This window comes from Neofelis nebulosa, chromosome 18 (assembly GCF_028018385.1).
Source record: "Neofelis nebulosa isolate mNeoNeb1 chromosome 18, mNeoNeb1.pri, whole genome shotgun sequence".
In the NCBI taxonomy this organism is placed as follows: Eukaryota; Metazoa; Chordata; class Mammalia; order Carnivora; family Felidae; genus Neofelis; species Neofelis nebulosa.
In genome coordinates, this window is record NC_080799.1 from 5525762 (window position 1) to 5540242 (window position 14481).

General features: G+C 46.9%; 1 protein-coding gene and 1 long non-coding RNA gene across 4 annotated transcripts in view; one reads left to right on the forward strand and one right to left on the reverse strand.

Moving 5' to 3' along the window:
• Positions 1-14481, reverse strand: part of BAIAP2L1 (BAR/IMD domain containing adaptor protein 2 like 1) — a 93308-nt gene that overhangs the window by 4712 nt on the left and 74115 nt on the right. For 2 of the 3 annotated variants that reach the window (XM_058710255.1, XM_058710256.1), the window contains 4 exons: positions 13585-13732; positions 11502-11718; positions 10797-10874; positions 9566-9746 (listed from right to left, as the gene is read on the reverse strand). In XM_058710255.1, coding sequence (XP_058566238.1) covers positions 9566-9746; positions 10797-10874; positions 11502-11718; positions 13585-13732 — 624 coding nt within the window. The remainder of the gene's footprint in view (positions 1-9565; positions 9747-10796; positions 10875-11501; positions 11719-13584; positions 13733-14481) is intronic. The other variant, XM_058710257.1, reaches the window with a different exon arrangement.
• Positions 9744-13542, forward strand: LOC131500792 (uncharacterized). The gene is made up of 2 exons (XR_009256463.1): positions 9744-10880; positions 11074-13542. It is a non-coding gene; the product is annotated as an uncharacterized LOC131500792 (long non-coding RNA).

Here is a 14481-nt window from a genome sequence, read left to right on the forward strand (position 1 = left end):
TGATACGGAGCTCATGTCCCCAGAAGACAGGGTGACTGATGAGAGAGGCCTGAGGGAGGCCTTGCTATACCAACCCTCTCTGGGCTGCTGCTTCCATCAGATAGTTCCTTCCTGTCTGAAGCTGCTGGAAGTCAGCTCTTACCTGCAACATGGGCAGCCCTGATGCTTGTTTTAATTTCTGATGTCTGTTTATTTTTGAGAGAGAGACAGCGCATGAGCAGAGGAGGGGTAGAGAGAGAGGGAGACACAGAATCTGAAGCAGGCTCCAGGCTCTGAGCTGGCAGCATAGAGTCAGACGCGGGGCTCAAACTCCTGAGCCATGAAATCATGACCTGAGCCGAAGTCGCACAAATGACTGAGCCACCCAGGCGTCCCATCCTGATGCTTGTTTTAGATGTTAACAGCTAATGCCAATCCTCAACGTGGGCTAGACTGATCTCACAAATCACAACCTCTGAACTAGTTCAACCCCTTTATTCTTAAATGGGGACACTGAAGGCCAGACAGGGAAGAGTCAACTACCCTGGGGAACCAAGGTGTTCCCTGTGGAGAGGAGATGCAAAAAAACCAAAAAACAAACCAAAAAGGCCACACTCCGGGCCCTCCCTCACACACACTTGTGGCTTACACAGGGCAGTGAATGCTGAGTTTGAGAAGCAAATGTGTGTGGAGGAGAACTTAGTTTTCAACAGCTCTTTCAAGCCTGGTTCTCTGATTATTTAACAGCCCTGGGCAACAACAGAACGTGGCCATCAGACCCTCCAGCTTCAGTCCCAAGGACCACTCCCCCAAGCCCTCCAGGGAGAAGTCGGTGTCTCAGAACATCACAGGGTAGCTACAGAACTGTGGGGCTGGTGGGCCCAGGAACATTGTATGGTAGGCAGCTCCCAGGATTGGGTGTTTAGTATACTTAATTAAGCCTAAGAATCCTGGTGTTTTAAGACTACATGTAACTGACAATAACAGTTGTACATAAAAATTAAGTATAAAAGTATTAAGATGCTTTGCCAGCTGCCATGGATCCCAGCATCTGGCTGAGACAGAACATACCTTTCCCCAACATCATCAGCTGGTTTAAAAATTTTAGTTTAGGAAAAATAAATTATCAGCCTGGCTGGGCATAAAAACTTTTGAGATACAAAATCCCAGGACCGTGTACCAGGCAGGCCTGAGTCATGCTACATGCTTCTCCGCCATCATGTTTCTAGATCAGGCTTTTAAATGGAACACTGTTCTATTTTTGTATGATCTATACCTGATTGTCCAAAATGGTAGCCACTGCCTGCATGACCCAGTCCTGGACATTTCTGTCCAATCCTCTAACTGTTATGAGTCACTGATCAGCCCTGCCCATGCCCTGACACCGGAGGATTAGATCCTGTGCCTCCTGCTGCTCTTGCAAGAGGCCACCGAGCCGAGGCGGCCGGTTCCAATTTCAGGAGCTTCCAGGGCTCCTGAGATCACTTCTGGGGAGCAGAACCAGTTCTCGTATGCCTCCCCGCAGCAGGCCCGCAGGTTTCAGTTATGTTCGCGGAACTCCTGATCTGACTTGCCAGTGACGAAACGCAGTCGCTCGTCTAACAGAACGGGGTCAGCAGAGGAGCACGTGAGGGTGTCCGCCGTTGGAGGTGTGGGGTTTTTTCTTTGGCAGTTTGCATAGGATCTTGAAATAGGACTTCAAAACGTCAGTGACAGAAATGGAATATCAATCATTTAATCTCACTGTGCAACTGGGAAGCACTGTGTACATATTTTGGGGTCATTACCCTCTTTATTCCAAGAGAAGACGACTCTGTGGTCTTACAGATAAGGAAAACTGAGTATCCTGAAGAGGGTGATGGGGGAGGGTGCCCCTGAAGTCGTGGCGGGCAGTGTCTTGTTCAGGGAGGCCCTCTGACTTTGTGGCCGTTGCTGATTTTTAAAAACCAGTTAGTATTTTCTTGTGACCTTTATGAACTGGTGTTCTCCATTACCCTCCAGACCACAAAACCGAAGCAGCGATCATCGTTACCTGCCAGTACCTCGGGAAGAGCGTAGAGGGGACAGTGGGACCTGTCATACGGAGCGTTCTGATGGGGGAGGGGCAGGACACACTGATGCACGGCCAGCTGAGGTGTCAGAACCATTTCTCAATCTGAAGGACTCCGAGTCCTTCGCTCTGTGTCTCCCCCTCTCCTTCATCTCCCAAGGCCCCACAGTCCACCCCACGGTCTGGGAGCTTAGAGAGCTGGGCTGGCAGCCTTCCTGTAGCACACCAGCCCAGGCAGCAGCACGGGGCTCGTCTGGCACTCATAAATGCCTGGTCCGAGAAAGTATTCTGATCCTACTGTGTGAGGGTGCTGGGGAGGGAGGGTAAAATATCTAGTCGGGGTGCCTGGGTGGTTCAGCCAGTTGAGCATCTGAGTCTCGATCATGGCTTAGGCCATGATCTCACAGTCTGTGAGTTCAAGCCCCTCATAGGGCTCTGCACTAACAGGGCAGAATCTGCTTGGGATTCTCTCTCCACCCTTCTCTCTCTGCCCCTCCCCTGCTCATGCTCTCTCTCAAAAAAAATAAAATAAAATAAAACCAAAGAATTGAAAAAACAGATTTGCCTATATTTTTCTCAAGGAGATCTACTGAAGTGCTAACAGCAGTCATCCTGGAGGTGAAGTTACGGATAGTTTCTAACAGAAGTTCTTTGGTTATTTTTATAAGTAGCAAATTGTGTTACTTTAAAAAGAGGTATTTTGGGGGCACCTGGGTCAGTTAAGCATCCAACTCCTGATTTTGGCTCAGGTCATGATCTCACAGTCATGGGATTGCATTCCCCATCGGGCTCCATGCTGAACATGAGCCTGCTTAAGATTCTCTCTCCCTCTCTCTCCCTCTCCCCTGTGTGCACTCTAAATAAATAAATAATAAAGAAGTATTTTAAATAAGGTATAATGATTAGATATTTTAACTTGGACTTTGCTCTTTAACTTAGATCCGCAGCTGTGATGGCCCAGTAGAGTTACAGGAAATCTCATTTCAGCAAGTGTTTATCTAGCAAACAGCAGCATTTGGGGGGGGGGGGGGGGTAGGGAAATATATATATATATATATATATATAGTTTTATGTATAATATAGTTGAAATAGTTTTCATTTATGTATAATAGATATTATACATATATATTGTATACAATACATATATGTATGTGTATATGCATGTATATATATGTACAGTATATGTGTATGTGCATTACATATACATATATATGTATTGTGTATATAATGTAATATGTGAATATATACATATATATTAATATATATATAATACATAAATGAAAACTATTTCAGTAGGGATGTTATTAATTTGAGAGCATCCTTATTTCTGTCTCCAGAGTGGGGTAATTTATCAATTTGATTATTTGTAGTAGAATCTGAGACAAAATTTTCACCATAAAGCCATATCTAATGTTAAATATAGTAGAGCATGAAATATATATACACAGATGAAAAAATTTTTATCAAAAGTGAGAAGAAGGGTCTCTCAAATTGTACTTTGTCCTTTTTTTTTTTTTTTTTTTAAAGAGAGCTGAAATGCATGAGGAGCAGAGAGAGAATCCCACACAGGCTCTGTGCTGACAGCACAGAGCCTCAAGTGGGGCTTGAGTTCACCTGTGTACTCTGTACTTTATTTTTATTTTTTTTTATTTATTTATTTTTTAATTTTTTTTTTTCAACATTTTTTATTTATTTTTGGGACAGAGAGAGACAGAGCATGAACGGGGGAGGGGCAGAGAGAGAGGGAGACACAGAATCGGAAACAGGCTCCAGGCTCCGAGCCATCAGCCCAGAGCCTGACGCGGGGCTCGAACTCACGGAGCGCGAGATCGTGACCTGGCTGAAGTCGGACGCTTAACCGACTGCGCCACCCAGGCGCCCCTACTCTGTACTTTAAAAATCCATAAGTAACTTCATCTTTAAGGAATAAAAATACATAATACCCTGATTATTTTACATTATTCAGAATGTTTCTCTAGTAGTTTACATGTATAACTTAATTATAGGTAAGAATTTTTTTTTTTTTTTTTAATGTTGGCATTTCAAAGATCTGGAACTCAGAATTACATAAATTGTCAAAAAAAATCCTGGGGCCCTGAGTGGCTCAGTTAGTTGAACGTCTGGACTTAGGCTCAGGTCATGATCCTGTGGTTTGTGAGTTCAAGCCTCATGTTGAGCCCTGTGCTGATAGCTCGGAGCCTGGAGCCTGCTTCGGATTGTTTTTCCCTCTCTCTCTGCCTCTCCCCTGCTCATGCTCTCTCTCAAAAATAAACATTAGAAAGAAAAAAAAAAAAAAGCTCCAACATACATTAACGTGAGCAAACCAGAACTGCTTCCAGAGTGAAGACAGGACGATGGTTTCTCCAAGCAGGCCACAGTGGTCACTAGCTCCGTCAGTTCTTACCTCTTAAATAACTTGTCATCCCTTTCCATCTCCACCGAACGCGACTCCCACCACCCTCATTCCCTGGACACCTGCACTGCCTCCTGCCCCGTCACCAGGCCCCAGCGCACACCCTGAGGGCCATCAGCAGATGCCTGCCATGCAGGAGGATGCAGGAAGGACGACGCACGGCCCAGACATCCTGGCTCGGTGTGCTTTTCTCCCAGCCTGTCCCTCCCACCGCCTGTCTGGCTGTGGCCCCGGACCGCACGTAGCCACCACGGTTCCCACAATGCACATCTGGAAGGCTTTGTTTGGTCAGAGCTCTTCCTTTAGAACTTGGCTCAAATGCTTGCGACCAAGAAGCCACCCCTGTGCTTGCCAGGAGCCCGAGCCCTCCCTCCCCCGCCGCCCGTCACGTATTTGCCCTCCACACTTTCGCATGGCTCCACTGCTCACTGGACTCCACTCCTAGGCTGCCTTCTTCCTGTTTGTTTCCTAAGGGCTAGCACAGGGCCTGGACCATGCATGGTAAATCTGTCAATCAATGCTCAATGGATGAATTCCAACATGAAGGTCTCACCGTGGTCCACAGATCCCTTCTACACTGTACATCTTCACACATCATTCAACTGTCTTTGAAAAAGAAGTATGGTTGGTCACAGTAGTCTGATGCCACGGAAACATTAGTTACCAAAGTTATGCGACCTCACTACAGGTATTGACTCCTTTGCCTGTTGGAAGTACTAAACATGCCTTTTTTATGGAAGGTTTCAGTTATTAACTGGGGCACGTGGGTGACTCAGTCGGTTAAGCACCTGACTTTGGCTCAGGTCATGAATTCAGGTTTGTGAGTTCGAGTCCCACATTGGGTGAGTTCGAGCCCTGCTTCCAGTGAGCGCTGCTTCTCTCTCTCTCTCTGCCCCTCGTGGGATTCTCTCTCTCTCCCTCCCTTACTTGCTCCCTCTCCCTCTCCCTCTCTCTCTCTCAAAAAAAAAAAAAAAAAAAAAGTTCATCAGCATTCATTATTCTGACACTTGGCGAAGTGAATGATAACTAAAAGCACCACTGGAACCCATACAAAGAAAGCGTTTTCGTTAGATATTTGGGGCTTCTAAATGTTATATGAGGGACAGCTGGGTGGCTCAGTGGGTTAAATATGACTCTTGATTTCAACTAGGTCATGATCTCACAGTTAGTGGGATTGAGCCCTGCAGCCCTGCTTGGGATTCTCTCTCTGCCCCTTCCCCGCGCTCTCTCTCATATAAAAACATTTTAAAAAAATGTTACATGAAACCAAACATTAATGGCTGCTAAGATGAAACACTAGAAAAATGTCTTCTGGCTTACAAGACAGAAATAGGGGGCCTGACTGTAGTATCAGGGTGATGCTGGCCTCAGAATGAATTAGGAAGTGTTTCCTCCTGTTCAATTTTTGGGAAAATGTTTGAGAAGGATGGTATTAGCTATTCTTTATTATGTTGGGCAGGAGAAAACAGGATTTTTCATTGTATCCAATTCAGCGTAATAACAACTGCATCAGTACTTTTGTCATAAAGCTTTGCTGACACGGTAACAATACTGAAAGTTTTCTAAAACCGAGACTGTGTTGGCTAAAATGTCAGTGTTTTCGCTTGTAATTTCAGTGTTAACTATGATTTTGGGGCAAGGTTCTCTTTTATCTTAAAAGACATTACGTAGCCTTAAAGTAATGGAGCGAGGCGGTTATTATCAAAGCTGCTAATACCACAAAAGGAGAGATAACTAGACATGTGTCCCCCTGGATGGACTAGCCACCACCACCACCAATGAAATGCTCTAACAAAACAGGCAAAGAAACAAAACAATAATACTGATTCTGATCAAGGCCGAGAATACAGGAGAAAGGGGAATGCAATAAAGGACACCACGGGATTGCGTTCGGCAAAATTGAGCCTGGGGACACCCTCCAGGACAAAAATCTGGTTCTTCCAGGTACATTATAAGGAAAAAGATATGAAGAGACTCGTAAGTACAAACACTCATCATGAGGCTGGGTGACCAGTTACAGTGTATGCAGCTGGTCTGGATCCAGATTCAAACTATACTGTAAAACTTTTAATAAGACAATCAGAACTTTGATGATTGAGGAATGATGATTGATGACATTGAGGAATTACTGTCAATTTTTAAAGATATGATAATTGGTATTGTGGTTGTGTAAAAATGAAAGGTATTCTATTTAAAGATAAAATTTTTAGGGGTGCCTGGGTGGCTCAGTCGGCTGAGCGTCCGGCTTCGGCTCAGGTCATGATCTCGCGGTTCGTGAGTTCGACCCCGCGTCGGGCTCTGTGCTGGCAGCTCGGAGCCTGGAGCCTGTTTCGGATTCTGTGTCTCCCTCTCTCTCTGCCCCTCCCCCGCTCATGCTCACTCTCGCGCACGCTCTGTCAAAAATAAACATTAAAAAAATTAAAAAATAAATAAAATGTATTATATTTAAGGCATTTATACATGAAATGACATGAAGTCTGGGATTAACACTGAAATGACGGAGTGGCTGGGGGCAAGGTGAAAAAGACTGGTAGATGACCTGGTAATTGTGAAAGCTGAGGGTGAGAGGATCAGGTCATTAGATATCTGACTCTTTCCACTTTTGTGTATGTTTGAATTTTTCCCTAAGAAAAAGCTGAACATCAAACAAAGACAGGAGAAGGCATTACAGACAGGTCACACCAGGACAGCATACCTGGGTATTCCTGGATCCTATGTTTTGTGACATGCACTTGTAAGGTTTGTTTCCCCCGGTAAAAGGAATTGTATGCTTTTCAAAATGCCTTAAAGTCATTTCCAAACGCTGTGAATACTGCTTTAAAATGTACGAAGGCCTTTAATAAAACAGCATTTGATATCTTTATCCTTCCAAGCGATTTCTTTTCCACGACAACAGAATGGAAAAGCTCCATTTCCAATAGCTGTGTGTCATTCTTCTGAAAATAATTTTTGAGTTAGGTATTCGGAGTAACTTGGAATGATAAAGGTGCAAACGATTACCATACAGTATGCTTCTCTGAGAGGAGCCAGACAAAGACATTTTTGAATGAAATTGCAAAACCTTGCACTTCCTGGATCAGAACACGCCACTGCAGCTTATGATGAAGTAGGCATGTTTCAAAACACCCGAAGGCTCGCACAATGAAACACGGGGCACGTTTGTTAAGAGTGCCCATCCCATGTAAGCCAGAGACTGCGCCCAGGCACCATTCACAGCTGAACAGAGGCCGCCAGGGGTGCAGGGCTGTGGAGCCACACACCCCGTGAGAAGCAGGGAGATGCCTCAGCGTGCACTACTGAAAGGACCACACAATAACTGGAAGATAAAAATCACAGTAGCCCAGAATCACTGCACCCAAGTGCCCGTGGACCACCCACAGTGCCCCAGGGCGTTTCCAGGTGGAAGCCGGCAGCCCCCAGGAGTCCACCCCACGCTCTGGCCCTCACCTCCCTGGCTCCTTCCCACCGCAACCATGCAGCCTCACGGAGGTCCGGACGCCACCTGCCCCCTCCTTTCCTACCCTCCGGTACCGTCTGTCCATGGCCATGCCTGGATTCCATGGTCTGGAACACCACAGCCCCACCCCTGCAAACACCTGGAACTCTCTGCTCCTCCCCCAGCCCCACCACCTGGAAACCCTCCAACACTTAATTACTTCTTGCCTGAGCTGCGCAGCGGCATGTTGCTGGACAAACGACCGTACCTCTTGGCTTCGTCTGAGATCATGACCCCAAATTGTAAACAGGCATCGGCATACTGCGACTACCTTTCTGGAGCGCAGGCACTTTCTCACTCCTCAAAATGCCTGTGTCACAGATTCTCTTTCTTGAGACTTGCTCGCTCTGCCCCCATCGGCTAATGATCTCACTTCCCTGGCCGACAGAGTGGATGTCCTCAGTTGGGCACTCCCTGTGTGTCCCTTCTCCTGGCCCGCCACTGAATCTGCCAGGTGTGCTCTTCTGGCCTTCCAGGCCACTGTCCTTTTCTCTATCCTGCCCCTCCTTTGTGATATAGTCTGTCCTGAGACAAAACTGACAACACGCACCCTTTCTCGATTCTCTGCCATCCTGGAATCATGGCCTCGTTCTCTGAGCGTACCAAGTACGTGCCCTCCTCTGCTCCTGTGTCTGGGAATCTCTCCCCTTGAACCCTGCATGATGGGCTCCTTGCCATTCAGGTCTCAGCTTCGACGTTGCCTCCTCGGGGGTGCGGATACGGTCGCGTGCTGCCCAGATCCCACTCAGGACCGAGAGACTGGTACTGGGCTGCAGGGGGGTGCTGCCCTTGGTCTTCCAGGCTCTTCTGGAAATCGCCCTGGCTAAAGCCCTCGCGCCCTAGATGTTCTTGCAGTCCTGCTTCTCCCCTGCCTGATGCCGCGCCCTCTCTCACAGGGGCGCACCCTCGGGATCCCTCCTAAGCGCCTGCATGCAAACCTGGGACATCCATCTGAGCTGTCACCCCTTCCCCTCTATCCCTTCACCTTGCTTTGATTGTCTGCATGGCCTCCATCACCGCCCACTTCCTCTCAGTAGAATGTAGGTTCCAGCAGAGCCAGGAATTGGTGTCGCTCATCTCTGTACCTCGAGAGCCCACACCAGGGACCGGGGCTCGGCAGACACAGCTGCCCAAGGAATGAGGGGGCTCTGGGCACCCACGGCCCCTCCGGTCTTTCTTATAGGGTTGTTTAGGATTCCAGAGAACGTACATGAAGTGGTGTTTCCCCAGCACATGGTGCACACTAAACACCTTCTGAAGGCACTGAGATATAGTTACCATTCTTAACCTGAAGTCTCCCTTCAGGGAATAGTATGAAACTTGAAGGAAATGCAGAAAAAGGTGAAGTGACTGGCGGACTGGAGCCAGGACCAAAGGCGAGGAGAGAGTAAAACCTGATATCATCTGACAAACTGCATTTACAGATAAAATACAAACAGAAGAGGGACTGAGTTTAGGAAGCTGAGTGGCTGTGTGACAGAGAAGGGAACCCAGAAGAGACGGACACATGGCCTGCCCCCAGCCCGCCCCATGGTCGCAACCTTCATCCCTTTGGGAACGACAGCCCACACCCCCCACCGCCATTCAGGAGCTGGGTCACAGCGGGTCATGCTGCAGTTCCACTCACAGGAGAGGTGCTTTCTGGTTTGGACACCGGTGCTTTAAAGGTAGAAATACTTTTGGAAATGTCTGCTCTCTTATCTGCAGCCGCTTCCAGGGACAGACATTGCAAGTAATCTGGCGGGGGGATGACCACGCTGCTTTTCTCGGATAAGTTCACGGTGCTGATGCTTCTCACTGGCGCTGGGCTAACAACCAACAGGCAGAGAAGGTGCATTACATAAGATCCCACCATCTGAACCCCGAACATCCTGAACATCCTATGGCCAGAACTGCAACAGATTAACAACCACACAGGGTGTGGGGAGGAGAGGACACATAATAGACCTCTATGTAAAAAGGACTGTCATGTTTTCACTGGTTTATAAATGTGCACTCAAAAGAAAACTAGCTTAATTCAGGGCTGGCTCTTGATTAATTTAAGGAGATCAACAAGAAAATGAACACTAAAAAGTGTTGAGCACTTCAGATTAAAACAAAACAAAAAGAACCTCAGCATTTTGACATCGTAAACACGATACCTAGTTTCATTCCTTGGCCCAGTGGCTGTTGAGCTACATGGCCAGGGATGAGGATACAGAGACGACACTGACCAGGACTTGGGGGCATCAGCTGTGGTGCTCAAAGGTGCGCCGGGACAGCTAGATGGGATGCAGGGCTTCCCTGAGGCGGGAACCACTGAGGATGTGGCAGTTTAGGGTAAAGATGAGGGTAGTCTGGAGGGGTCACTTCTGAGGACCCCACGGGGCAGCCGACTACAACTGTGCAACACACACGCAAGTTTCACAGCCAGGTGTGGGAAAGACCTTCCTGGGTTTTTAGCCTTGGCTCCACCTTTCTGTGCCTCGGTTTCTTCAATTTTAAAGCGGCGACCTACCTCATAAGGCTGTTCTGAGAATTAAATGAGCTAGTCAGTGTAAGGCATGTTGGCGCTTCCTAAGCGGCAATGACCATGACGGTCGCCTTGGATTTAGTAACCGTTGGGGAGGGGGGGGTGTGGTGGGTGGTTCCAGAGGGCTGACGGGGTGAGGAGCAGAGTCTGGGGGCGTGCCCTCACAGCAGAAGCCACAAGGGAAACAGCCGCGGGTAACAATCCCCCTTTTGTACTCTCCTACACCATCGGGGGTTTCCCTGTGGGGCTGGCTCCATATGCAGACGGAATTCTGATATGGCCGAGAACATGCGGTCAAAGGTGAGTTTGTGGTCACTGGGAAATGGGAGCCACAGTCAGGTCCTACCTTGGTGTGGGCACACTGATGGCCTCCTTTGCATCTTCTTCCAGCAACTTCGTGTAAGATGCCGGGAACCAACCCCTCCTACAGGTGAGTGTGAGAAAAAAACCCGATCGTGGGGTCAGCAGCAGACAAGTGGACAATAAACACACCACGGGGGGACTTGGGGCAGCTCCAGAGCAGACCAATTCCTTTTCACCATGTCACATGATGTGTATTTTATACACAGCATTTATTTTATTTGGATTCTCTTTTTGGTTTTTTTCCCACATTTATTTAATAGGTAAGTAATCTACACAGAAACCAACTTAACCACCTTACAGTAAAGCCTGTGCACCTACTTGTTGAAATGAGGACACTAGCCTTTAAACTATTTGTGGGCTAAATCTTAACAAAATCTATCTAATGTGCATATTATCCTTGAGAAATCCAAAGTCACATTAAAAAAAAGGAAGACAAAGAGTATTTAAAGTACTTTCTGAGGCGACTTCATATGATCTATTCAAGAATCAAACTCATCTGCAGATGCACAGACATATAGAAAATGGCCCGGAACAGAGTATAACTCCGATGAACTAAACTAGGAACTTAACTTTGGTAAAAATACTACAGTGACCACAAGGACTCTGCTGCTCAACGGAGATACAGCAGTTCCCTGAAGCAGCGGGCGGTCCTGACTCCTGCGCGGGCAGCATCTACCCCAAGACTTACGCTTTAGTGGTGTCGTGCTCCCCATAAAGCCAGCCGTCTTTCTCCTCAGGGACGAGCAGCGTGAGGACATCTCCCTGGGCGAAGCTGAGCAAGCTCTGGTTCGCGCCTGCGGTGTGTGGGAAGATGGTTTTCACCTTCTGCTTCTTCATCATGTTCAGTCCGGTTGCGACAGAAACCGATCGCTGTAAACTGGGATCATCTGAAGAATCTGTTAAAACTGAGCACGGCAGCGATTGCTTTTCAAAGAGCGATAACACGGCAAGTTCACACCAGCAAACCCCAGAAAGCCACCCACTCCTGTCTGCCAGCGATCCTTCCACTTCAGCTCCACGCGCCGTATCTCCGAGCCTTAGTCTTTGCCTGGACCAACGGACGGATGGGCGGGGAACAGCGGCCTGAGGCCCCCCACCGAGGACGACCCTTGAGGCTAAATGCTCTTCCCCACGCAGAGAGGACACACAGAGGCCAAGCCTCACCCGTGCTCTGAGGTAATCAGAGGCCAGCTGATGCATCACCAGAGGGTCTGATGCCTTCCTCACCCTCCTCTCCCAACATGAATCCCAAGGCAAGGCGGGATCTCCTCAAACCCCACTGCCCACGCTCTGGGCTGCAAGGAACAAGAGGAGACTGGAAATGCAGCTATTCTCGCCGTGCTCACTAACTGAACCCTAATCAGTGCCGTCCACACTTTGGATGCTTCGCAGATTCTGAGGGAAGGACTAGTTATCATCCACAGTGACTCAGTGGGATCACAGCTAGCACGTGGCCTAGCTGGGCACCAGATGTGGGTAGCCTGACCCCACAGCCCGGACTTTGATACGTGAAGCGCTATGTGACCTGTACATTTCTGTCTCCCTTGGAGTGCGGGCTGATACTTACCACTCCAAAGAAACAAAATAGCCATTCTGAAAATCTCCTCTCCTGTCTCACCCAGGGCTGCAAAGGCTGCAGTCTGTGGCTCTCTCTAGCACATGGCTTGAAGGCCATGACTTTCATGAGTGAGCCTCTGAGACACCTATCACAGAAAGAGGGGTCTCTGGTGTCAAAAACTCTGCACAGAGCAGAGCCTAACCAAAGCTGCCTGAAATGTCTGCAAACAGTAACTGGTCCTGATTTATTAAAACAGCATCAACAGAAATTTAAGCAGCGAGAACTTAAGTGTTCAGAAGGCATGAAGTTCTCTGTTAGAGATGATGTAAAACGCTGATTATAATTCAAACCAAGTCTACTGGTAAGATTAATAACCATAATTTTGTCATGGGAACTTTAATAGTTTATTGAAAAAATAAATTTTATTACAATTGCCACCTAATATGGCACTCAGTGTGGAGGCTCTTTGTACATTATATTTTAAAATGTAACACCTTTCTTTTAAAAAAAAAAATTTTTTTAATGTTAATTTTTGAGAGAGATAGAGAGAGGCAGAGCACAAGCGGGGGAGGGACAGGGTAAGAGAGGGAGACACAGAATCCGAAGCAGGCTCCAGGCTCTGAGCTGTCAGCACAGAGCCTAGTGTGGGGCTCAAACCCACAAACCGCGAGATCAAGACATGAGCCGAACATGAGTCAGATGCCCAACCGACTGAGCCACCCAGGTGCCCCTAAAATGTAACACCTTTCAATAGCACAATTACTCTATATAAACATGAATCAGTACATGGAATTAGTATGTGTTAAAGTGTCACTTATAAAATGTCTTACGGTTTTATAATAAACTCATACCTTTATTTATTTTGAAGTGTAAGTTCCAATAAGGCAATGCTGAATTCTACTTCATGGTAACATTTATCCAAAATATTAAAAAAAATTTAAAAAGGTATTTAAAAAGGGGCACCTGGGTGGCTCAGTCAGTTGAGCATCTGACTTCAGCTCAGGTTATGATCTCACAGTTTGTGAGTTCGAGCCCCACGTCAGGCTCTGTGCAGACAGCTCAGAGCCTAGAGCCTGCTTCAGATCCTGTGTCTCCCTCTCTCTCTGCCCCTTCCCCGCTCATGCTCTGTCTCTGTCTCTCAAAAATGAATAAACGTTAAAAAAAATTTTTTTTTTAAAAGGTATTTAAAAAGAAATCAAAATAAATATCTTACCTGTTGAATTCTTTATCCTTTCTGAATTCTGTGCAACTGCTGTTGGGTTATTAAACATATCAATCAAAGGACTGGTATATGCTCTGGCTGAAGGAGCTGGGGGCACCTTTGGTGAATATTTAGAAAGGGTGTCATAATCTTTCCCAACCTGTGAAAAATTCCTTATTAGTTTAATATTAGTGTAACACAGCAATGGACTTACAGAGATTTCCAGGGCTGATGGAACATGTTTTAAATTCCACTTGCTTCCCCAAATTCCCTTAGTTGGGTGGTAATGCCTTATTCTGAATTATTTCAAGATTATCACATTCTTTTCTTCATTTTGTCTTTTTTAAGGCAATTACTCCCCATTTCCCACATCCCCTGGCAACCACTAATCTACTTTCTGTCTCTATGGATTTTAGGGTCCTCTCTAGGTCTATAGGATTTGTCTTCTTGGCTACAGAATTCTATACTTAAAATAATTTTTCCAAAGAATTTTGAGTGCATTGCTCCTTTAATTTCTAACATCTTGTTTTGGTAACAAGAAATCTGGTACCATTAGTGTTCTCTTTTCTTTGTGAGTAATTTATTTTCCCCCCTCCCAGAAATTTTTAGAATTTTCTCTTTGCCTCTTTCTGCAACTTGACCACGATCTATTGAGGTTTGGTTTTTTCCTCTTGTCCAGGCTCACTCACTCAGTGTTAAAGAGCAGGCAGGGTCTACTGCAGTAACTTCTGCAGGGACCATAGTCAGGGCAGCAGAGGGGGAGAAGTGGCTGGCCTTGAATATACCTGGAAGGTGGAAACAACGGGGCATGCCTGTGGGTTGGCTGTGACTGGGGAGGGGGAGGGGGAGAGAGAGGGAGGGCGGAGTCCACATTTGTGCCTCAGCTACTGAAAGGATGGAGCTGCCATT